General features: G+C 43.5%; 1 protein-coding gene and 1 long non-coding RNA gene across 2 annotated transcripts in view; one reads left to right on the forward strand and one right to left on the reverse strand.

Annotated features, from left to right (window-relative positions):
• The window catches only part of LOC140711843 (uncharacterized), a 480,768-nt gene that overhangs the window by 8,120 nt on the left and 448,366 nt on the right, over window positions 1–24,282 (reverse strand). The window lies entirely within an intron of this gene.
• Window positions 1,747–24,180, forward strand: LOC103247836 (pregnancy-specific beta-1-glycoprotein 2-like). Its single transcript, XM_073017205.1, has 8 exons — window positions 1,747–1,907; window positions 2,830–2,933; window positions 4,401–4,526; window positions 7,785–8,063; window positions 8,399–8,653; window positions 16,672–16,743; window positions 23,220–23,254; window positions 23,992–24,180. Exons 1-8 carry the CDS (start codon window positions 1,747–1,749, stop codon window positions 24,178–24,180), a joined length of 1,221 nt encoding a protein of 406 aa, XP_072873306.1.

A 24,282-nucleotide genomic window follows, 5' to 3' on the forward strand; every position in this document is an offset into this window, starting at 1 on the left:
AGTAGAGATGATCAAAGTCTAGGTTGGAAAACACAGGGAGTTATTATTGTTTCAAAGATACAAAGTTTCAGTTTAAAATGAAAAAAATTTTCTAGGAAAAATAGTGGTGATGGCAACTAAACACTGTGTATGTGGTTAATTCCACTTGATTGCACATTTTAAAGTGATTAAAATAGCACATTATTCACAGAACTGTGAAAAATCGATTTCTATTATTTACTTCACCCAGGCTAATATAACAGTTATGGCAGCTCAAGCCCATGAATACATCATCTGACCCAGTGTTTTCAAAGAAATGTATCAGTTTTTCAATCAAGCTAGCTGGAAGCTCCTGTCCCCAGAAGAACCAGAGATCCCAAAAGAAGAGCTAAAGCAGGAGTTCAATCAGCACAGGTCCCATAGGGCAGCCTCGATGTCAGGCCCTGGATGGCATGTGAGGCTATAGTGATACAACCACAAGGTGAAAGTGTAAGTGTTTTTTACTACTTACAGACACTGGGGAGCACTCGGCACACCTGGAGACCACAGATACAGAGGTCAGTGAGTCCAGGCAGGGAGGAGAGAAGAGACTGGTAAGCCAGTGGCTTTCATAAGTCCAGGTGTTATCTGACAGGTTTCCAGCAGGGAGCTTTAATGGATGTGTTTAAAGCAAGCAGCAAACACTGGGACCAGGAGATAGTGCTGTGACTGACAAGTGGTCACTTTAAATGTGAGGGCAAATGTCAGAATTATCCGTTTAAAGAAAGCAGCTGGAGAGAGGGGAGCCCAGCACACCAAGCAGGAGAGATGCCTCTTAGATTTTATATCTGGCCACCAACTGGAGAAACTTGAACCAGATACAGTATTGAAAAGTGCCATGGTGAGCAAGGCCTGCCTCTGATGTGAGGCAAATAAATTTACACTTTAAAAAATGAATGCCAAGGCAGCATGACACTATGAACACTCCTGACATCCTGGGACACCAGCAGGGTGTGGTACTGAACCCTGGAGTCAGAATCCTGGGTTGTGGTCCCTTGGCTTGAGAAAATGAAAATGACTTGTCCCTGCTCCCCTGGCATTGATCCTCCCGACCTGCTGCTCCGTCTTCTGTTCCCAAGCCCATGTGCAGTGCTCAGTCCCAGACATCACTGCCCCCAGGGCATACACAGTGCCGCCTACTGCACACACACACAAACTCACAGGTGACAAACATCTGCATTTGGGACAATCTGCGATTGTGAAAGAGGGAGAACAGTGAACATAGAGCCACAGAGACTGGGACTCACGGGGCTGTAAGGTGATGGAGCTGTAACATAACATACGTGTGACCTTGTGTGAAACGTGCAGATCTTTGTAGAATAAAACACGCAGCCTGGCCTGGGACTTCGGCCACCCACACTTCCCTTCCAGTCCACCAGAGGGCGGCAGAGTCCCTCCAGCCTGGAGCCTTCCCAGGGGATGCCGACCTCCCTCAGCAGAACCCAAAGAGGAGCAGGGTCCACCCTCACCAGGATCACCTGGGCCCAAGTCCTCAGCGCCCTCCATGCTCCCCACAGGGACTCTGTCAGCTCCTCCCTGACCTGGCGGCCGTCAACCTAACACCACTCCCTCTGCAGGCAGCTCCTGCACCACACACCTGCTCCTTCCCTGGGATCAGCTAGAAACACTTCTCCCAGGGCAGCGCTGGTGCAGGTGACACCACACTGGGCGCTTTCCCCTCATGAACTCTCTCCATCCTCATCAACTCTTTCTGTCACTGCTCCCTAAATGCTCGCCCTTGCTCCATGTGTCCTGTTCTCTGGGGCATCCCAGGCCAAGCCTAGCGCTGACACAGAACAGAAGTTGCCTAAGGGCCCACAGACTCCCTGGGAATCAGTCCGGCACCCTGTGACCTGTCTGTCCGCTTCACCCCGGGGGGCGAAGAGCGCGTGTGATCGTCACACACACAGGCACCATCCAGGATGTGGTCACCTACCCCCAGCTATCCCTTGGGAAGACAGACCTCTCCTGTGTCCCTGTCGGGAGAAACGGGTATAATTGCTCTTTGCTCCCAGAACACAACTCACCCCCACCCGCTCTCTCAGGGGTGAGAAATGTCCAGGCTCTCTGGCGACTGTCTGTTCCTCTTGTACAGAGAGCAACTTGGCCCGGTCAAAACCCTCAGGACAGACCCCTGGGTATGTCACCACATGGAGGGCTGAGCCCATCATGACCACGGATTAAGTCAGGATGAATCTTTCCAGCTCTGAACCCCTGCTCTGTCCCAGGCTCCCCTTCCTGCATCTCAACGAGCCATGTTCCACGGGGTTCCTGGGTAACTCCCCACTTCCTCCTGCACCACCATGGGGAAGGTGTGGTAATCATAGGACAATCAGCTGGACAGAAACAGAGGACACCAAAGATGGTCAGGAAGAAATGAGAAACCCTGAGCCCCTGCTCAGCCACCAGACCCCAGGGAGCAATAAAGTGACTGAGAACTGTCCCTTTGACCATGGGACTCACAGCCCCCACTAAGCAACCAGCACAGGCCTCTCCTCCCAAGAGGCATGAGTGATTCACTCTGCGCAGCTCCAGGAAGCATAGTTTCCTCTGGGACACCCAGGTCCTGAGAAGCACTGCTGAAAAAGACAGAGGCCTCCACAATTCCCAGGGACCTGACACACAGACAAAAGGAAAAAGAGAAGGAGGGACAAGGAGGCAGGACTGAGAGGGGAAGGGACAGAGAGGTGTCCTGGGCACAGAGCCTGCCCATGAGCCTGAGAAGTGCTCCTGCCTTGGGAAGAGGCTCAGCACAGAAGGAGGAAGGACAGCACAGCTGACAGCCGTGCTCAGAAAGTTTCTGGATCCCAGGCTCATCTCCACAGAGGAGAACACGCAGGCAGCACAGGCCATGGGGCCCCTCTCAGCCCCTCCCTGCACACTGCACATCACCTGGAAGGAGCTCCTGCTCACAGGTGAGGAGAGAACTTCCTGGGAGAGGACAGGAGGAGGAAGCAGAATGATTGGATGAGGTTTCCTGGAGAGGATGGGGTTCTAAGAAATAAAAGAAGCCAGCACTTTGGGAGGCTGAGGTGGGTGGATCGTGAGTTCAGGAGTTGAAGACCAGTCTGGTCAACACAGTGAAGCCCAGTCTCTACTAAAAATACAAAAAATTAGCCAGGTGTGGTGGTGTGCTCCTGTAATCCTAGCTACTTGGGAGGCTGAGGCAGGAAATTTGCATGAACCTGGGAGGCAGAGGTTGTAGTGAGCCGAGATCGCGCCACTGCACGCCAGCCTGGGTGGCAGTACAAGATTCTGTCTCAAAAAAAAAAAAAAAAAAAAAAAAAGAAAGAAAAAAAGAAAGAAGAAACAAAACACAGGAAAGAAGGCTCTGTTGTAGCCTGGATAGGGGAAAATACACCAGAGAGGGACAGGGGTTAAAACAGGAAAATCACATTGAACTGGAATTGGTAAGAGGTAGGAAAATCTCAAGTGTTCTGTTTTCCTGGTTAATCAGCACTGGACACCACATTTTGTAAAATGATAATAATAACTATTATGAGATGACACTTCAAATGAAAATATAAGCAGGGCATGAAACACTGTCCTTAGCAAAATGAAACAACCCAGGCATGGAGGGCCCTGGGAACTCTCACATCTACAGAAGTCTGCAGCCTGTCCCAGGCACTGGGGTGCAACCAAGATCACAAAAGTCACTGTCCTCATGCAGCTCACGCTGTCATTGGCAGGAAGACAGACAAGCAAAGAGATCTAGAATGTGAGGTCAGGTGTTGACAAGGGCTCCGGAGGAAGCAGAGCAGGGAAAGGTCAGAAAGGGAAGGCCCAGAGTCTCTGATGGAGGTATCAGGAAAGAAGTCTAAGGATGTCCTGATGTGAGCAGGACCTGAGGGTGTTGTGGAGGGAGCCATGAAGATCCCTGGGGAAGAGGATTCCAGACAAAAATGCCAAAGTCAGAAGGGTTGAAGGAATGGGGGTCGTGCCGCAGACCTTGAGCCAGTAGGACAGTAGGACACAAACACACAATCACACACACACAAAAAAGGGGTGTGTGTGTGTGTGTGTGTTTGTGTCTGTGTGTGTCTTCAAGGCTGATGATTGAAGAGATCATCTCAGGACACAGGGCCCCATCTTTTCACCCCAATACATAGATCTCAATATTGACTGTTGCTCTCTCCACCTCCTAGCATCACTTTTAATCTTCTGGAACTCGCCAACCACTGCCCAAGTCAGGATTGAAGCTCAGCCAACCAAAGTTTCTGAGGGGAAGGATATTCTTCTACTTGTCCACAATTTGCCCCAGAATGTTGCTGGCTACATCTGGTACAAAGGGCAAATAATGGACCTCCAGCATTACATTACAGCATATACAATAGACACTGAAACAATTATATTTGGGCCCGCATACAGTGGATGAGAAACAGTATATTCCAATGCATCCCTGCTGATCCAGAGTGTCAACCAGAAGGATGCAGGATCCTACACTGTAGAAATCATCATAAAGCGAGGTGATGGGACTGAAGGAGTAACTGGACATTTCACCTTATACCGTGAGTGATTCCACATGATCCCTGGGTGTTGGAGGGCGAGGGTCACTTCTACTTTGCACACACAGGATGGTCAGGCCTAGACTGGGCCTGCGTCCCTCTCTGCATTATGTCCTATGTTGGGGTTTCAGCATTTAGTGCAGGACACACACAGAGGAGACAAACTTCAACAGATCAGAATTCCTTTTCTGCCTCCAGACCCTGCAGGCACTTGCTGCATAGGAAGGACAGTCTGATGGGAGAGGTGCTCAGCAGGAAGAGATCGGCCTCAGCCAAGCACCTCATGTCTTCTTCATAAAGTTGACCCTGAGAAAGATCCTGGAGAACTGAGTAGGGCTTTGCCTAAGAGGCCCCCAGAGATACTCTCAGAGAAGCTCAGCCCAGGAAGCCTCAAGCCCAGATCCTGTCCCTAAATCCTTACTCCAGATAAAGCTGAGGAGCCTGTGCCAGGGCTGGGTTGTGGCAGGGCTTACTGGGACTGGGGATTCACCAGCGATCTGAGGACTGTGTCTCCTGGAGCTGCTCACCAGCCAGGGCTCAGCCCTCAGAGCCTCATCTGGGCAAGGACAGAGCTTTCTTCACCTGAGACTCAGAGTGGAGAGGACAGAAAGACGAGCTTTGTAGGCCATCAACCAACTGCCTTGTGAGTCTTAGGACACTCCATAGAAAGTCTCATGTCCCCAAAAGCAGAAACAGAAGAGAGAAAATGTACCTGGCAGCAGCTTGTCCACAGGGATCTGACCTAAAGGTGCTCACTCATGGGAGTGAATAATAATAAATGCTGTTTGTGTGAACACCTCCACTGTGCCAAGCATTAGGTCAGGTGACTGTGAAGAATTTACAATGTATTCACAGATAGCTGAAAAGCCACAGTCCATTTGCCATTTCGCTTTTATGACTGAGAGAAAAGTGAGGCACAGGAAGGCACAGTCACTGAACCAGAGTCACACAAACACAAAAGGCAGATCAGGGTCACATGAGGTCTGTCTGCAGCCACAGGCCCATCCTCTCCTCCACCAGAAGTGAGGAATCATTGGGTTCCAAGGACCCCATAGTCATTTATTGGCTCAAATCCTCTCTTCTTAGGTATCCAAACCTCAGAGGAGGAAGAGCAAACGGTCAGCTGATCAGTCTGTTCCCCAAAACTAAATCACCTGCCTCAACTGTCAGAGTCAGTGCAAAAAATGTCCAGGCCTCCCCCTCAGATCTTCAGCCCTATCACTGAACCTGAAATTGTTTCCCAAAGTGTTCATGTCACTGGCATGACAAGATAAAGGAGAGGAGCTTGTGTTCTTTCCCCACTCACGCCCTGCACCAGCTCAAGTCCAGTGAGAGACACACACTCAGGTGCTCTCACATAACAAATGAAGGAATTGAATGAAGAAATGAATGATCCATAACCTCTTTAGAGACTGGATCTCAGATATAGAATCCTAGGAGGTTCTAGCCACACCTGTCCCTTCTCCTTCAGAGGCTGATGCCCATGTTTCATCCCCCGACAACCTCTTGCCGTTGAAGACACCCCACCTCATGTAACTCTGAAGCTCCTTGGGCACTGGAGGGTTTTCAGGGCTCCCTGGTCCTGGACTATGGAAATGGGGACACCTAGTCCTGGGGGTCTCTGAAGTTACTGTAGGCCCCACTGTTCACTGCCATGCTGTCTCTGCCTCTCTCTGCTTCTCTGTGTCCCTCATCTTCCTCCCACTTCATTCTAACTGGCAAGCCCTGTCCTGCACAGCTTCTTCCTCCACCCCTAGGCCTTCCCCAGACACTCCCTCTAATTAGGCTGACTGTTCTATTCCCTTCCTGCTAACACTGTGGAATGGCCCACATCCCAGGAAATGGGAAAGGCACAGAAATCACCCGGAGTTGCCACTACTGCCAGGCTTCATCTTGAGCCAGTGTCCCCAGGTCACTAAAAGAATAAGCTTCCACTGTATCCCCATCCAGAGCTCTTTCCCTTTGTGAGGCTGTTCTGTGGACAAGACCATGGAACATGGATAGACAACTCCTCCATCCACTCTTATAATTCCCAGACAAGTTTTTCTGGCCTCCTGCACAAACAAAACCAATTTATCCAGATGGTGATTTGCAGCAAATGAAGATTTTAATGACTCCAAGTCTGCCAAACAGGAGGACAGAGGTTTATTATTACTCAAATCAGCCTCCCTAGTGGATCAGGGGTTAGAGATTTTCAAGGATAGTTTCGGGGGCACAGGAGTAAAAAATGGGTACTGCGGATTGTTTGAGGGTGGAATCATGCGGGCGGAGGGAAATGATCTGTTTGTGCTTGAATCTGACTCTAGGTGGGGACCACGTACCTGGCTGAGTCATTAGTCATGGGTATGGATGAGGTCAGTGGGTTGCCAGAATGCAAAGAGTGAGAAACATCTCAAAAGACCAATCTCAGGTTCTACAATAGTGATGTTATCTCGAGCAGCAATTAGTTACAAATTTTGTAAACTCTAGCCAAATGACATTTAAGCAGTAAGAGATTATAGAAATTGTGCCTACATTTTAGCAGAATTCAGTTCCCTCCTATAATCTTACTCTCATGGTCTTTCACCAGTTTTACAAAGGCAATCCCTGGGCAAAGTAAGGGTATTAGTTTTATGGAGGAAATATTATTCTTCCTTCAAAATTAAACCACAAACTAAATTCCTCCCATGGTTAGCCTGGCCTATGGCCAGGAATGAGTGAGGACAGCCAGCCTGAGACTAGATGCCAGATGGAGTCAGCCATACCTGTTTGCTGTCACTGTTGTAATCTTTGCACTGACTCACCAGGGTGTCAGAGGCTGGACAGGCCTGCTGTTTCCCAAACCCATGGGCTGATTTCACCCATTTCATTCGTGACTCCATCCTCAACCTTCTATGGAGCTCACATTTTCCAGTCACTTCCTAGAGACTTCTGGTTTCTTGTCAGGCATATAACAAGTTTCAAATTTGTCACTCGCTTCTAAGAGTAAGTATAAAGCTGAACAAACTCAAAAGTCAACAACTCGTTAAAATCCCTCAGAGATGGCCAGTCACAGTGGGTCACGCCTGTAATCCCAGCACTTTGGGGGACCGAGGTGGGTGGATCACGATGTCCGGAGATCACGACCATCCTGGCTAACATGGTGAAACCCCGTGTGTATTAAAAATACAAAAAAATTAGCCTGGTGTTTCCGGGCACCTGTAGTTCCAGCTCCTCTGGAGGCTGAGGCAGGAGAATGGCATGAGAGGACACAGGACAATCTTCTCTCTGTTATCTGCACAGTGGAGACTCCCAAGCCCTACATCTCCAGCAGCAACTTAAACCCCAGGGAGGCCGCGGAGACTGTGATCTTATCCTGTGATCCTGACACTCAGGACGGAAGATACTGGTGGTGGATAAATGGACAGAGCCTCCGTAACAGTCGCACGTTGCAGCTGTCCAAGAACAACAGGATCCTCATTCTATTTGTTGTCACAAAGGATACTACAGGACCCTATGAATGTGAAATGAAGAACCCAGTGAGTTCCAGCCGCAGTGACCCAGTCACCCTGAATCTCCTCTGTGAGTATATTCTGTTCCTCTGTGAGCCAGGCTGCCATCCCAAATACACGTGGCCTGAGGCCAAGCCTCTCAGTCCCTCTCAGGTGCAAGTACAGAGACTTTTACCCCTGGACATCAAAGCTGGCCATGATGACGAAGAGTAGGCTTATACTTGATCAACAGTGGGAGAGAAGAGGCTGCTCCTGTCATGGGAGAATCAGGTTCCACAGCTTATGATGGGAAAAACAGGTGAGTGTCTCAGGCTCCAGATCAGTGAACACAGCAGGGATTTGGCTGGGACTTTAATGTTGTGACTTAGCTCACAGGGTCACTGTGGCCCTTCCTCTTTGCTCCAGATGGCCTGCATGCCCCCACCATTTCTTCTGCATACACCTATTACCATCCAGGGGAAGTCCCCAAGCTCTCTTGTCTCACAGACTCTCACCCACTGGCAGAGCATTCTTGGCTGATTGATGGGAAGTTCCAGCAATCAGCAAAAGTATTCTTTATGCCCCAAATCACTAAAACATATAGAGGGTGCTATATCTGGTTCATCCATAACTCAGCCACTGGTGGAACAAATCTCATAATCAAGAGGATCATAGTCCCTGGTAAGTGGATCCCTGGAGCATTGGCAATATGTTTTCCAGTGAAGCCTATCTGGCTATCAGGGAAGAGCCGTGTGTCCTCTGCAAAGGGAGAGGGAAAATCAAAATCCCAGTACAGGGAATATGTTTCTGCTTCAAAACCACCAGCTTTTGCCTGTAACCTTCACTCATTCTAGATCATTCTTTAGAGTATGCACTAACAATGAACAATATGAATGGAACTTCAGAAAGAATGTACATTCTATTCATCAGCACATGAAACTTTCTTCAAGATAGGCCATAGAATAGGCCACAAAACAAGTCTCAAAAAATTTAAGAAAATTGAAATTATATGAAGTAATCTCTCAGACAACAGTAGAATTAAACTGGAAATCAACTCCAAAAGGAACCTTCAAAACCATGCAAACACATGGAAATTAAATAACTTGCTCCTGAATGATCACTGGGTCAAATGTGAAATCAAGACGGAAATTTAAAAACTCTTTGAACTGAACAATAGTGACACATCCTATCAAAACCTCTGGAATTCTGCCAAGAGTGTGCTAAAAGTTCATAGCTTTAAATGCCTACATCAAAATGACTGAAACAGCACAAATAGACAGTCTAAGGTTACATTTCTAGAAATTCAAGAAACAAGAACACACCAAAGCCAAACCTAGCAGAAGAAAGAAAATAACCAAGATCAGAGCAGAACTAAATGAAGTTGAAACAAAATAATACAAACTATAAATAAAATATAAAGCTGGCTTTCTGGAAAAATAAATAAAATTGAGAGACTATTGGCAAGATTAACCAAGAAAAGAAGAGAGAAGAGCCAAATAAGCTCACTTAGAAATGAAATGGGAGCTATTACCACACAAAAGATCCTCAAAGGTACTATGAACACATGTATGTGCATAAATTAGAAAACCTAGAGGGAATGAATAAATTCCTGGAAATATAAAACCCTCCTAAATTAAATCAGAAAGAATTCAAAACCCTGAACAGACCGACAAAAAGCAGCAAGATGGAAAAGATAATTTATTTTTTTTTATTTTTATTTTTATTTTATTTTATTTTATTTTTTAAATTTATTTATTATTATTAAACTTCAAGTTGTAGGGTACGTGTGCACAACGTGCAGGTTTGCTACATATGTATACTTGTGCCATGTTGGTGTGCTGCACCCATCAACTCATCATTTACATCAGGTATAACTCCCAATGCAATCCCTCCCCCCTCCCCCCTCCCCATGATAGGCCCTGGTGTGTGATGTTCCCCTTCCCGAGTCCAAGTGATCTCATTGTTCAGTTCCCACCTACGAGTGGGAACATGCGGTGTTTGGTTTTCTGTTCTTGTGATAGTTTGCTAAGAATGATGGTTTCCAGCTGCATCCATGTCCCTACAAAGGACACAAACTCATCCTTTTTTATGGCTGCATAGTATTCCATGGTGTATATGTGCCACATTTTCTTAATCCAATCTGTCACTGATGGACATTTGGGTTGATTCCAAGTCTTTGCTATTGTGAATAGTGCTGCAATAAACATACGTGTGCATGTGTCCTTATAGCAGCATAATTTATAATCCTTTGGGTATATACCCAGTAATGGGATGGCTGGGTCATATGGTACATCTAGTTCTAGATCCTTGAGGAATCGCCATACTGTTTTCCATAATGGTTGAACTAGTTTACAATCCCACCAACAGTGTAAAAGTGTTCCTATTTCTCCACATCCTCTCCAGCACCTGTTGTTTCCTGACTTTTTAATGATCGCCATTCTAACTGGTGTGAGATGGTATCTCATTGTGGTTTTGATTTGCATTTCTCTGATGGCCAGTGATGATGAGCATTTTTTCATGTGTCTGTTGGCTGTATGAATGTCTTCTTTTGAGAAATGTCTGTTCATATCCTTTGCCCACTTTTTGATGGGGTTGTTTGTTTTTTCCTTGTAAATTTGTTTGAGTTCTTTGTAGGTTCTGGATATTAGCCCTTTGTCAGATGAGTAGATTGCAAAAATTTTCTCCCATTCTGTAGGTTGCCTGCTCACTCTGATGGTAGTTTCTTTTGCTGTGCAGAAGCTCTTTAGTTTGATGAGATCCCATTTGTCAATTTTGGCTTTTGCTGCCGTTGCTTTTGGTGTTTTAGACATGAAGTCTTTGCCCATGCCTATGTCCTGAATGGTACTACCTAGGTTTTCCTCTAGGATTTTTATGGTATTAGGTCTAACATTTAAGTCTCTAATCCATCTTGAATTAATTTTCGTATAAGGAGTAAGGAAAGGGAATCCTTTCCCCATTTCTTGTTTCTCTCAGGTTTGTCAAAAGATAATTTAAAAATTAACAACAAAGGAAATTCCAGGAGCAGACAGATTCACAGCTGAATTCTACCAGACATTCAAGGAAGGGTTGGTAGCAATTCATTTGACAGTATTCCACATGCTAGAAAAAGATGGAATTCTCCCTAAATCATTCTATGGAGCCAGTATCACCCTAATACCAAACCCAGAAAAGGATGTAACAAAGAAAACTACAGACCAAAATCCCTGATGCACACAGATGCAGAAATTCTTAACAAAAGACTAGCTAACTGAATCAAAAACATAACCCACATGATCAAGTAGATTTCACCTTAGGGATGCAGGAATGGTTCCACATACACAAGTCAATAAATGTGGTACACCACATACATAGAATTTAAAAATCACATGATCCTCTCAGTAGACACTGAAAAGGTACTTGACAACATCCAGCATCATTTTATGATTACAACGCTCAGCAAAATTGGCACACAAACCCACAGCAAACATAATATTGAATGAGAAAAAGTTGAAAGCATTCACTCTCAGCAAGGGAACAAAACAAGGATGGCCGCTTGCTCTCACCACTTTTATTCAACAGAGTACTGAAAGTCCTAGCCAAATCAATCAAACAAGAGAAATAAATAAAGGGCATCTAAATTGATAAAGAGGAAGTAAAGCTGTCGCTGTCTGCTAATGATATAATCATATACCTAGAAGACCCTAAAGACTCCTCCAGAAAGCTGCTAGAACAGACAAATGAATTCAGCAAAGTTTCAGTATACAAAATTAATGTGCACAAATCAGTAGCTCTGCTACACACCAACAGTGACCAAGCAGAGAATCAAATCAAGAACTGAACCCCTTTTACGACAGCAGTTATAAAGAAATAATAACTTGGAATATATCTAAACAAGGAGGTGAAAGACATCAAGAAAAACTAGAAAACATTGCTGAAAAAAATCACAGATGACATAAAAAATGAAAATGTACCCCATGCTCATTCATGAATAGAAACATTATTGTGAAAATGACCACACTGACAAAAGCAATCTACAAATTCAATGCAATTCCCATTAAAATGCCACCATCATTCTTCACACACTAGAAAAAACAATTCTAAAATTCGTACGGAACCAAACAAGAGCCAACATACCCAAAGCCAGACTAAGCAGAAAGAACAAATCTGGTAGTGTCACATCACCTGACTTCAAACAATACTCTAAGTCCATAGTCACCAAATAGCGTGGTACTGGTATAAAAATAGGCACATAGACCAATGGAACACAATACAGATCCCAGAAATAAACCTAAATACTTACAGCCAACTTATCTTTGACAAAGCAAACCAAAACATAAAATGGGTAAAGGACACCTTATTCAACACATGGTGCTGAAATAATTGGCAAACTGAATGTAGGTGAATAAAACTAGATCCCCATCTCTCACCTTATACAAAAATCAACTCATGAATCAAGGACTTAAATCTAAGACCTGAAACTATAAAAATTCTAGAGGATGACATTGGAAAATCCCTTGTAGACATTGGCTTAGGCGAAAACTTCACGACCAAGAACCCAAAAGCAAATGCAACAGAAGCAAAAATAAGTAGTTGAGACTTCGTTAAACTAAAGAGCTTCTGCACAGCAAAGCAACAGTCAGCAGACTAAGCATATAACCCACAGAGTGAAAGAAAATCTTCACAATCTATACATCTGAAAGATAACCAATATCCAGAATCTACAAGAAACTCAAACAAATTAACAAACAAACAATCCCATGAAAAAGTGGGCTAAGTACGTGAATAAAAAATTCTCAAAAGAAGATATACAAATGGCTAACAAACATATGAAAAAATGCTCAATATCACTAATGATCAGGCGAATGCAAATGAAAACCACAATGTGATACCACCTTACTCCTGCAAGAATGTCCATAATCAAAAAATGAAAAAATAATAGTTGTTGGACAGGCATGGTGGCTTACACCTATAATCCAAGGTGGCCAAGATGGGTGAATCACTTAAGTTCAGGGATTTGACACCAGCGTGTACAACATGGCGAAACCCTGTCTCTACTAAAAATACAAAAAAATTACCTGGGTGAGGTGGCACATGCCTGTAATCCCAGCTACTCCAGAGGCTGAGGCAGAAGAATGGCTTGAACCTGGGAGGCAGAAGTTACAGTGAGCCAAGTTCATGCCACTGCACTCCAACCTGGGTGAAAGAGCAAGACTCCATCCATCTCAAAAATAAATAAATAAAAATAATAGATGTTGATGTGGAAGTGGTGAAAAGGGAACACATCTACACCGCTGCTGGGAATGTAAACTATAAATGAGTAGATAAAGAAATTGTGGTATATATATGATTGAATACTACTCAGCCATAAAAGGCATTAATGAATTAATGGCATTCGCTGCAATCTGGAAGAAGCTGGAGACTATTATTCTAAGTGAAGTAACTCAGGAATGGCAAACCAAACACTGTATGTTCTCACTCATAAGTGGCAGCTAAGCTACGAGGATGCAAAGGCATAAGAAGGATAAAATAGCCTTGGGGAAAAGGGTGGAAAGAGGGTGAGGGATAAAAGAGTACAAATTGAGTCAGTGTATACTGCTGTGGTGATGGGTCACCAAAATCTCACAAATCACCGCTAGAGAATTTATGTAATGAAATACCAAATCCCCAAATAACTATGGAAGTAAAATAATTAAAAATAAAATAAAATAATAAAAAATTTAAAAACATAGTTACTAAAAAATTCTTCTAAAATGTAAAAAAAGTAAAAAAAAAATAAGAAAGGTTCCTGAAGGTCATATACCAGAAACTCCATTGTGTTGCCTCTTAATGTGTGTATTTGAGCCCACTTCCTTGACTTTTGAGAACTTATCAGGAAGCGGCTGATCACCTGTTTCAGGTGTTTTCTATCTGTTGTGAGCCTGTATCTCCCTGTACCTAACTGCAACCAATATTACTTTAGAATTAACAGTCACTTGACTTGACCATCACCTGGTGATGAACACATTTCTAATGTGTGGAGGTGGAAGGATCTCTCCTGCCTTGCTCATGTCTGATCAGCTACCTACTGCAACACTTTTAGATTTTTTTTTTTTTTTTTGGAAGATGGAGTCTCGCTCTCTCACCCAGGCTGGAATGTAGTGGCGCAATCTCAACTCACCGCAATCTCTTCCTCCCGGATTCACACCATTCTCCTGCCTCAGCCTCCCGTGTAGCTGGGACTACAGGTGCACACCACCATGTCCGGCTAATTTTTTGTATTTTTAACAGAGACGGGGTTTCACTGTGTTAACCAGGAAGATCTCAATCTCCAGACCTAGTGATCTGCCCACCTCAGCCTCCCAAAGTGCTGGGATTACAGGTATGAGCCACTGCCCCTGGCCTCAGATTTCTTATTATCAGATTTTAGGTAGGACAAACAGCTGACATTTCTGGCTTTTGATTTTTTTTTTTAACCAAAAATATTAGATCCCAAATGAAACTAATAAGCCTCAACCAAGATTACGGCTTAGCCAAGCATTTATGAGGCATCTCCAAAGAGGTGAAGGAGCACCTCAAAAACTCAAAATTCACACAAATATCAAAACAAATAAGGCTTGTTCCTTCATCTGAAATTAAATCCAGGATGCAGCAGTAAAAGCATAAAATTTTTAACTATTCAATCACAAGGTAAAGTGGATTTTATTCTTATTTTCTCATAGGTTCTAAGGCAAGCAGTTTGAGTTTACAAAAAAAATTAACTTTGTTTAGGTCAGATTTTTGCTCTGTAATTTAGTTAAAAGAAATTTTAAGGCTAGCCATAACACTATTAGGTAGGTATCTTTCTTTGAAATTAAATCCTCTCATCAACCATTTGGAATAAGAGAGCTCTAAAAATTTTTTTTTTGTTTGTTTGTTTTTTTTTGAGACGGAGTCTCACTTTTTCGCCCAGGCTGGAGTGCAGTGGCCCGATCTTAGCTCACTGCAAGCTCCGCCACCCGGGTTCATGCCATTCTCCTGCCTCAGCCTCCCGAGTAGCTGGGACTACAGGCGCCCGCCACCACGCCTGGCTAGTTTTTTGTATTTTTTAGTAGAGACGGGGTTTCACCTTGTTAGCCAGGATGGTCTCGATCTCCTGACCTCGTGATCCGCCCGTCTCGGCCTCCCAAAGTGCTGGGATTACAGGCTTGAGCCACCGCGCCCGGCCTTCTAAAATATTTTTTAACTTAGAAGTCCCAATGTAAAGAATCCGTCTTCTGGCCATGGGCAATTAGAATTTCCAGTGATGTACTGATTCTAAGTGACTCAATCCAACAGCCTCTTTGGTGAAAAATCAACCCCAGTGATCTTTTCCCCTACTCCAACAAAATAAAATATGTACTCTCAGGAACAGGCTTAGGAAAGCAAAAGACTCGTGTTGCCACAGCCCTATCCAAGCAAAAAGACTTGGGATGACCAAAGTCCAAGATGGATGGGATATCTTATGACAAGCCCTCCTGGGAGCTTAACACATTTGGAAAACAAAAGAAAAAATAAAAAACCTCAGGTTCTCAGCCATGTTAAGGCTGGTCACCTAATGTGACTCAAAAATGATTCCTCCCCCTGATGGTGGACCAAGAGTGAGTGCTCCGACTTGGTCACAAATCAAGTCCTCAAGGACATAAAACCACTAGGGCGTAATTGACATTACCGACCTCCTGAGTAGAGAACAATCATACACCTGCAGATAATCAAAGGTTGTTCTTAAGACCATCTGAGTAAACTCCTCTACAATCCTTTGTATCTATACCTTTTAAGAGAATTCAGCTGCCTTCAGCCACATGTTTTACTGAAGCTATGCAACCTCCCCGGCCTTCCAAGAAGGTTTATGACTATTTCCTATAACTATCTTTATAATTTTTCCTCTAAAATCGTTTCCACCACCCTGACTGAACTCCCACATCTCCCCCTTTTCTGTTTCTTGTATCTCTCTCTCTCTCAAAAAAAAAAAAAAAAAAAAAAAGATTTCTCCCCACTTGTTCCCAAAGCTCTACGTCTAGCTTACCTTCTTTCAGGAACCATGGGTTAAGTGATACAATTTGCATTAGGTCCCTTAATTGAGCCTGCAAAACCGAGGCTCCAGTGGCTTTAAGCAGCTGTTTGAATACTTTTATATACTGCTCCTGTTGTGCTGATAACTGTTGTCCCGTGATAAAAGCCTACCCTGAACAATTCCCTCAAAATTGGAGATCCCAAGCGGGCATCAATGACCTACTACTGACTTAGTGACTTATCGACTTACTGGCTTATCGACCGCACAGTCTTCTCCTTAGTTTCCATAGGTTCTGTCACAATTATTTGCAGGTATACCTCAGACCTGGGCACCAACATGTCAGGTCCTCACATGGGGCACCAACTGTCTGGGTCCAACCAACAGACCCTGACCCAGCAATGGATGAACAAATACACTCAGACACTAATATACAGTGAAGGAGCAGGCTAGGTGGGTGAGTCACTCACGGATACCTAGAAGGGTCCAGTAAAGTGTGAACAGCAGCAGCCCTGATCTCAGTGAAGTTCGCATTTTTTTAGTATGGATTAAATGACAAAGGTCTTCAGTAAACACCACCAGAAGGTAACTGACATTGCCAACCTCCCCAAGAGTAGTTCCCCCAGCATAAGATTAAATGTTGGCTTTAGAACCGCCTGAGTAAACAAGCTATTTAGATAAACTCCTCTACATTCCTGTGTATCTATGCCCTAAGCTTTTAAGATAATTCAGCTGCCTTCAGCCAAACCTTTTACTGAAGCTATGCAAGCCTCCAGGTTCCAAGAAGGTTTGTGACTATTTCCTATAACTACCTTTATAATTTTTCTTCTAAAATATTTTCCAAGACCTTGACTGAAGTCCCAAAGTTGAGAAGACAGGGAAGGGCATCAGACAAGCAATAAAAAATTAGAACAAGTTTGGCCATAAGAAGTAAAATGTTGGTCAGGTCTTTCAACACAGATCAAAAAAAAAAAAAAAAAAAAAAAAAAAAGGGAGATTAGGGCCATGCTATGAGGACACTGAATGGTAGCCTTCGTAATGGGAACTTCATCCTACAGATAAGAGAAGTCACTGGAAAGTTTTGAGAAGGTCGCAAACATGACAAACAGCATTTCCAGGAAGATTACTCTGACCAGCATTAGGTAAGAGAAGTTGGGAAATGATCTTTAACTTTGGACACTTAATAGAAATATCTAAAAGATCTATATTCCTTTTCTTTTCACATTTAATTTTGAAATAATTTCAGACTTTCTAAAGTGTTCCAAAAATAGGCAAAGTCCTTCTATGCTTTTTATTCAACTTCCCCAAATATTAACATTATAGATATGCACCCAATAATCAAAATCAATAAATGATTATTAACACTGTAAAATGAATGCCTGTACAGACCATATTCAGATCCCCTCTATCTTCTGACTAACGTCCTTTTTCTGGACCAGGAGCCAATCCTGTATCACATATTGCTCTTCATTGTACTGTTCTGTCAGTCTCCTTTAATCTGGGAAAGTTAGGATTTACCTTTAAGAGCTTCACAATTTTGAAGAGTATTGATTATTTATTTTGTAACATGACCCTCAGTTTGGACTTTTCTAATATTTTCTCAAGATTAAACTCAGGTTATACAGTTTGTAGAAGAATACCACAGGGATGATGCTGCACCTTCTCCATCCATTATATTAGAATGCCCTAAGATGTCGTTATCTCTGACTACTGGAGACGTTAACTTTGATCACTGGGTTAAAGTTCCTCCACTGCAAAATGACTCTTTTCCTTCAAAGCAGTTTTAAACAACCAATCTCTGGGATACACCACACATCAGCCATATCAGATAGGCTTGAGAGATGGTACAGGCATTGGTAGGCTTTAAATGCTCTACAAGTGACTGTAATCAATATCTGGAAATGCAAACATATGGCTTAGACAGTGAAGATTAGAATCCTGAAAATCAGCTAGGAGACCATTCCTAAGATTTCTCTTTAAAAAAAAAAAATCTAATTCTAAACAAAAGCAAATACATGTGGATTTTGGCATGGACATATGGTTGAGACATTGAGGAAAAATAGAAATCACCTGATCGGGAAAGAGATGTGTGAGTCGACTGCAGTCCAATTAAATAAAGAAAAGGCAGAATCAGGTGTGGTGACACTGGCTTGTAATTCTAGCAATTTGGGAGTGAAAGTGGGCAGATAGATGACTTGGGCCCACAAGTTTGAGAAAAGCCTGGGATTTCACCAGCCTGGGTGAAACACCATCTCTACAGAAACTAACACAAAAAATTAGCTAGACATGGGGTCACGTGCCTGTGATTCCAGCTACTCAGGAGGCTGAGGCAGTAGGATCGCTTGAGCTCACAAGGTTGAGATTGCAGTCAATTATGATCTCGTCACTGCACTTCAGCCTGAGTATTAGAGTGAGACAACCGCTCTTTAAATTAAAAACAAAACAAACAAAAAAAACAAGTAAAAACAATGTTCTAAGGTGAGATCTAGTACAAAAACTGCATCTTATTCTGTGATGTTTAGATGCTATAATTAAAATAGAACATGGAGGTGTTTCCATATGAATAGCTGACAGATGCTACACTTTTTATGCAGCTGCATCATATTCTATTGTGTAGATATAAGGTAATCTGTTGAATTAGCATCGTGCTGGTGAAAGTCTAGGTTGTTCCCAACATTTTGCTGTTAAACAAACAATACAGTGAATAACCCTGATTAGGTGTCATTTTTCATGACTGGTAGTGTGATAAATTTTTCCCAGTAAAGTTTGGGAGGCAAAAATATGTACTTTTAAAATTTTGACATGCATTAAGAAATTTTACTCTCCAAGGTTTGTACATATTTTTATGTTCCAAGAAAAGTAGGTGAGGGTAATATCACCTCAGCTGCTCTCACACAAAAGTCCTGAGTGACAGGACGTTTAGGGACACAGGCACATGGCCATATCCCTGGTGCCCACACAGGGCAGGGGCATTTGGATCCTGGGAAGCTCCAGGAAAGGTGGGGATCCCCTCTAGAGGACACCCAGCTAAGGATCAGAAAGGGGCCAAGGAAGTCAAGAGATTACAACAGGTCTTAAACTATGGGAAAGCTCCAGTGGAGGGCACTAAGGTTCAAGGAGCAAGCTGAGGTGAGAAAGTGGTAGAGACTGATGGAAGGAGAAGGTAAAAACTCTAGGGAAGCTAAGGAAGTCATATCAGGTTCTCCACTCCTCCTCAGCATTGAACTTTGTAGTGGTCATGCTGGTTGGGCTCTGTGAGGTCTAGAATGTTCAACACTATCTGGGGACTCTACCCACTCAAGGCCAGCAGGACTCCCTCCCCCAGCTCTAACAACCAGCAATGTCTACAGACTTTGTGGAATGATTTTCCCAATGAAAAATTTTACCCTGGCCGAAGCATTAATCTACACTAATCTATAAAAGCAAATCACCACTAAAATCCATCACCTCTTGGTAGAAGAATTACAAGTGTGAGAGGGGTAAAATGGAGGTCTTCAATATCTACTGAAATGACTTTTACTTATTCAGCAATTTGATGTCCCAGAAGGCATGTTTAGCGGTGATGCCACATGGCTGCCTGTACCTCACAGCAGAAATGCTGTGGGTTTTCCGAGGGTTTTAACCGTGAACTGGAAATGTCTGTAATTGTCAAAGGAAATGACACCCACTGGGTTACATTAAAAAATTGATGTAGGGAATTCTGTAGATATTGGGAGAAAAAAATACATAATGTAAACCCAAACACCATGCTGATTCTCTCACCATCTTAGGGCCATCTTTTCTATGTATGAATGGTAGCACAGAGATTTTTGTATATTTTCAAAATGGTATACTGTTGGATCATTTTTAAAATAGGAATAAATCCCAAACTGGATGAGGTATCTGGACACTACTGGAGTCTCACTTTTGCACAGAGAGCTGACAACATCCTGCTCCTCCTGGCCTGGACACTCTCTGACTCAGGGGCCTAAATGCTCTTCTATTATGGAGAAAGAAGATGTTTTGAACATTCTCATCATTCACCCATTCACCTCTCACACCCGTTGACCTCTCAAACCTCTTCTCCACTCCTGGATTTCATTCTCAATTTACTGAGCTCCATTTCTGTCTCTCATCCATTCCAACATGTGGTGGGTCCAGGTGGCGGCTTCTGCCCATGGTTTTGCAAAAACAAAAAAACAAAACAGAAAACAAACAAACAAAAACAATGAAAAAGACTTTCAAAATTGCTTTGCCTGAATCCTCCTTAGACTGACCTCCACCTGAAGCACCATGATCATACCAGCAGAATTTGGACACTTTTTCTGGTAATCAGATGCTTTCCATCTCTCATTAGGAAATGTGACTCTCTCCACCCTGCATAAAGATTTCCCAGTAGAAATCAACACAGAGATACTGCCTGTGTGTTCCCAAAGGAAATGGATTCTATCAGAACATGTGAAAGCTGCAATTATAGAAAAGACCATGTAAAACATACATTATGTAGATGATTCTCACCTTTCCTTTAAGAGATACTTTGTAAAACACGACATTAATAATTACTCAAAAGAATAAAGCGTAAATACTGTTTTCTTAAATTAATTTTAATAAGGTGGTTCCTCCCATGTGCCCAGGCTGGGACTCTGAACAAAATCCTCCATCTTCAGGGGCAATGCCTGAGAGGATGACATGGACTTAGGCCTGATATGCAGCCATTTCTGTCCACCCTGCCCCTGCTGCAGGACAGTACCAGCCCAGGGCCTAATTCTCCTGCTGAAGAGCTGAGAGAGAAAATGGAATATCCAAAGCCTCTTACCTTTTTCCAGTCCACTTGAATGCGTACCAGTGCAGTCCATTTGCCCCTGAGGACACCCACCTGCTGGTCTTTGGCTTTTAAGAGTCAGACCTCCCTGGCTTCTCTGAGTCTCAGCTGCTTTCACTCTGCTGAGCCCTACTCTTTCCAATGGGGTTCACTCCCCTTCCAGGCATGTCCTCCAGCTCCAGCTGACAGGTCAGCTAACTCAGAACCAAGAGAATCAACAAAGATTTCAATATCTAGTGTGTCCAGCAGAGATCTAAACTGCACAAAAAAATAAGGAAGTAGAGAGGCACACAGCTCCCCTGACAACATTGTGTCCCAAAGCAATGTCTTCTGTGCCCCTCATTAAGGAGCTAACTGTCTCTCACCACAGAGGCAAGTGGCTCCAGGGCCTCTGAATTCCTCAATGGGAGGCAACACACATTTTAACCCAGTACCCTCCGCAAAGGAAGTGGTGATAATTTACCTACTTGTGATAAAGTTCCTGAAAAGATCCCTAGACTACAAAATTCCCCTCCAAAATACGACAGAAAAAGCTTTCCAACTGCAAAACATTGGCCTCCTTGCTGTTAAAGAAGTACCCCTGAAAGAGCCAAAACAACTTTGCCAAAATAAATTGCAGAACTTGAACTTTCTTATTTGAAATCTCACAAAACGTTACAAGTACTAAAAACAGAAACTGCTGGCATAAGAATACAACTAGCGACCAAAGTGATAGAATTGAGAGTCCAGAAATAAACCCTCACCCTTATAGTTCATTTCTCTTGAATAAGGGTGTCAAGATAATTTAATGGAGGAACAATCATCCTGTCAAATAATGGTGCAGAAACAACTAGATAACCACATGCAAAACAATAAACTTAGAGAACTATACTTCCAACCATATCAAACAATTATCTAAAAATGGATAAGTGAGTTAACTGTAAGATCTATCACTACAAGAACATCTTAGAAAAAGACATGGGGGTAAAAGTTAATGACCTCAAATATGCAATGGATTCTCATGTATGACCCAAATGCATGAGAAAGAAAAAGGAAAAATAGATAAATTGGGCTAAAGATGCAAGCCTTTTGTGCATCAAAGGATATTATCAAGAAAATGAAAAGACCAAACAGAATGAGACATAACAGTTGCAAATCACAGAGACAATGGTTTCATGCCCAGAATATATAAAGAACTGATACAACTCAATAACAAAGAGACAAACCACCCAATTTATATAAATGGGCAAAGGACGCAAATAGACATTTCTTCAAAGAAGATATGCAAATCATCAAGAGGGACATGAAAAGAAACTCAACATCGTTAGTCATTAGGAAAATACAAAGTTAAAGCCACAATGGGATCCCTCAGTAAACCTACAAATATGGCTACCAATCTTTTCAAATGTTAAATAACAAGTGAAAGCCTTATGTAGAATTTGGAATCCTCATACATTGCTGGTGAGATTATAAAACTGTGCAGCCACTAGGAGAAATAGTTGTGCTGTTCCTCAAGAAGCTAACCATAGAATTCTTGTATGAAACAGCATCCATTCCTAGGTATATACCCAAAGAATTGAATCCAAGGACTGAAAGAGGTACTCGCATGGGAATGTTGATTGTAGCATTACTCACAAAAGAGAAAATATGAAAACAATCCAAGTGTTCATCAGCATATGAATAAACAAATGTGGTCACACATAAAACAGAATGTTAAACTGCCATGAAGAGGAATGAATCTCTGACATCCGCTGGAAGATGCATGGACTTTGGAAACATTATGCTAAGTGAAATATGTCAGAAACTAAATAACATATACATATAATTCCATTTATATGAAACATCAAGAATAGGCAAATTCACAGAGACAGAGTAGAGATGATCAAGGTCTAGGGTGGAAAATACAGGGAGTTATTATAGTTTCAAAGATACAAAATTTCAGTTTAAAATGATAAAAATTTTCTAGGAAAAATAGTGGTGATGGTAACTTAACACTGTGTATGTGGTTAATTGCATTTGATTGCACATTTTAAAGTGGTTAAGAAAGCACATTATTCACAGAACTGTGCAAAATCGATTTCTATTATTTAATTGACCCAGGCTAAGGTGTTTGTTATGGCAGCTGAAGTCCATGAATACATCATCTGACCCAGTGTTTTCCATGAAACATATGACTTTTTCAGTCAAGTTAGCTGGAAGCTCCTGTCCCCAGAAGAACTGCAGGTCCCAAAACAAGAGGTCCAGCAGGGGTTCAACCAGCACAGGTCCCACAGGGCAGCCTCGATGTCAGGCCCTGGATGGCATGTGAGGCTATAATGATAGAAACACAATGTGAAAGTGTAAGTGTTTTTACTACTTACAGACACTGGGGAGCACTCGGCACACCTGGAAACCACAGATACAGAGGTCAGTGAGCCCAGGCAGGGAGGAGAGAAGAGACCGGTAAGCCAATGTCTTTAGTAAGTCCAGGTGTTGTCTGACAGGTTTCCAGCAGGGAGCTTTAATGGATGTGTTTAAGGTAAGCAGCAAACACTGGGACCAGGAGATCATGCTGTGATTGAGAAGTGGCCACTTTAAATGTAAGGGCAAATGTCAGAATATCACCTTAAAGAAAGTAGATGGAGAGAGAGGAGCCCAGCACACCATGCAGGAGAGATGCCTCTTAGATTTTATCGCTGGCCACCAACTGCAGCCACTTGAACCAGATACAGTATTGAAAAGTGCCATGGTGAGCAAGGCCTGCCTCTGATGTGAGGCAAATAAATTTACACCTTAAAAAAGGAATGCCAAGGCAACATGACACTATGAGCATTCATGACATCCAGGGACACCAGCGGGTGTGGTACTATGTCCTGGAGTCAGAATCCTGGGTTCTGGTCCCTGGGAGTGAGAAAATGAAAATGACTTGTCCCTACTCCCCTGACATTGATCCTCCCGCCCTGCTGCTCCGTCTTCTGTTCCCAAGCCCATGTGCAGTGCTCAGCCCCAGACATCACTGCCCCCAGGGTATACACAGTGTCGCCTACTGCACACACACACAAACTCACCGAAGGTGACAAAAATCTGCGTTCGGGACATCCGATCGTGAAAGAGGGAGAACAGTGAACGTAGAGTCACAGAGACTGGGACTCAGGGCTGGAAGGTGATGGAGCTGTAACATAGCATATGTGTGACCTCGTTTGAAACTTGCAGATCCTTGCGGAATAAAACAGGTAGCCTGGCCTGGGACTTCAACCACCCACACTTCCCTTCCAGTCCACCAGAGGGCGGCAGAGTCCCTCCAGCCTGGAGCCTTCCCAGGGGATGCCGACCTCCCTCAGCAGAACCTGTAGCCAAGCAGGGTCCACCCTCACCAGGGTCACCTCGGCCCAAGTCCTCAACGTCCTCCATGCTCCCCACACGGACTCTGTCAGCTCCTCCCTGACCTGGTGGCCGCCAACCTAACACCACTCCCTCTGCAGGCAGCTCCTGCCCCACACACCTTCTCCTTCCCTGGGCTCAGTTAAAAAGACATCTCCCAGGGCAGCGCTGGTGCAGGGGACACCA

Source organism: Chlorocebus sabaeus, chromosome 6 (assembly GCF_047675955.1).
Source record: "Chlorocebus sabaeus isolate Y175 chromosome 6, mChlSab1.0.hap1, whole genome shotgun sequence".
Classification (NCBI taxonomy): domain Eukaryota; kingdom Metazoa; phylum Chordata; class Mammalia; order Primates; family Cercopithecidae; genus Chlorocebus; species Chlorocebus sabaeus.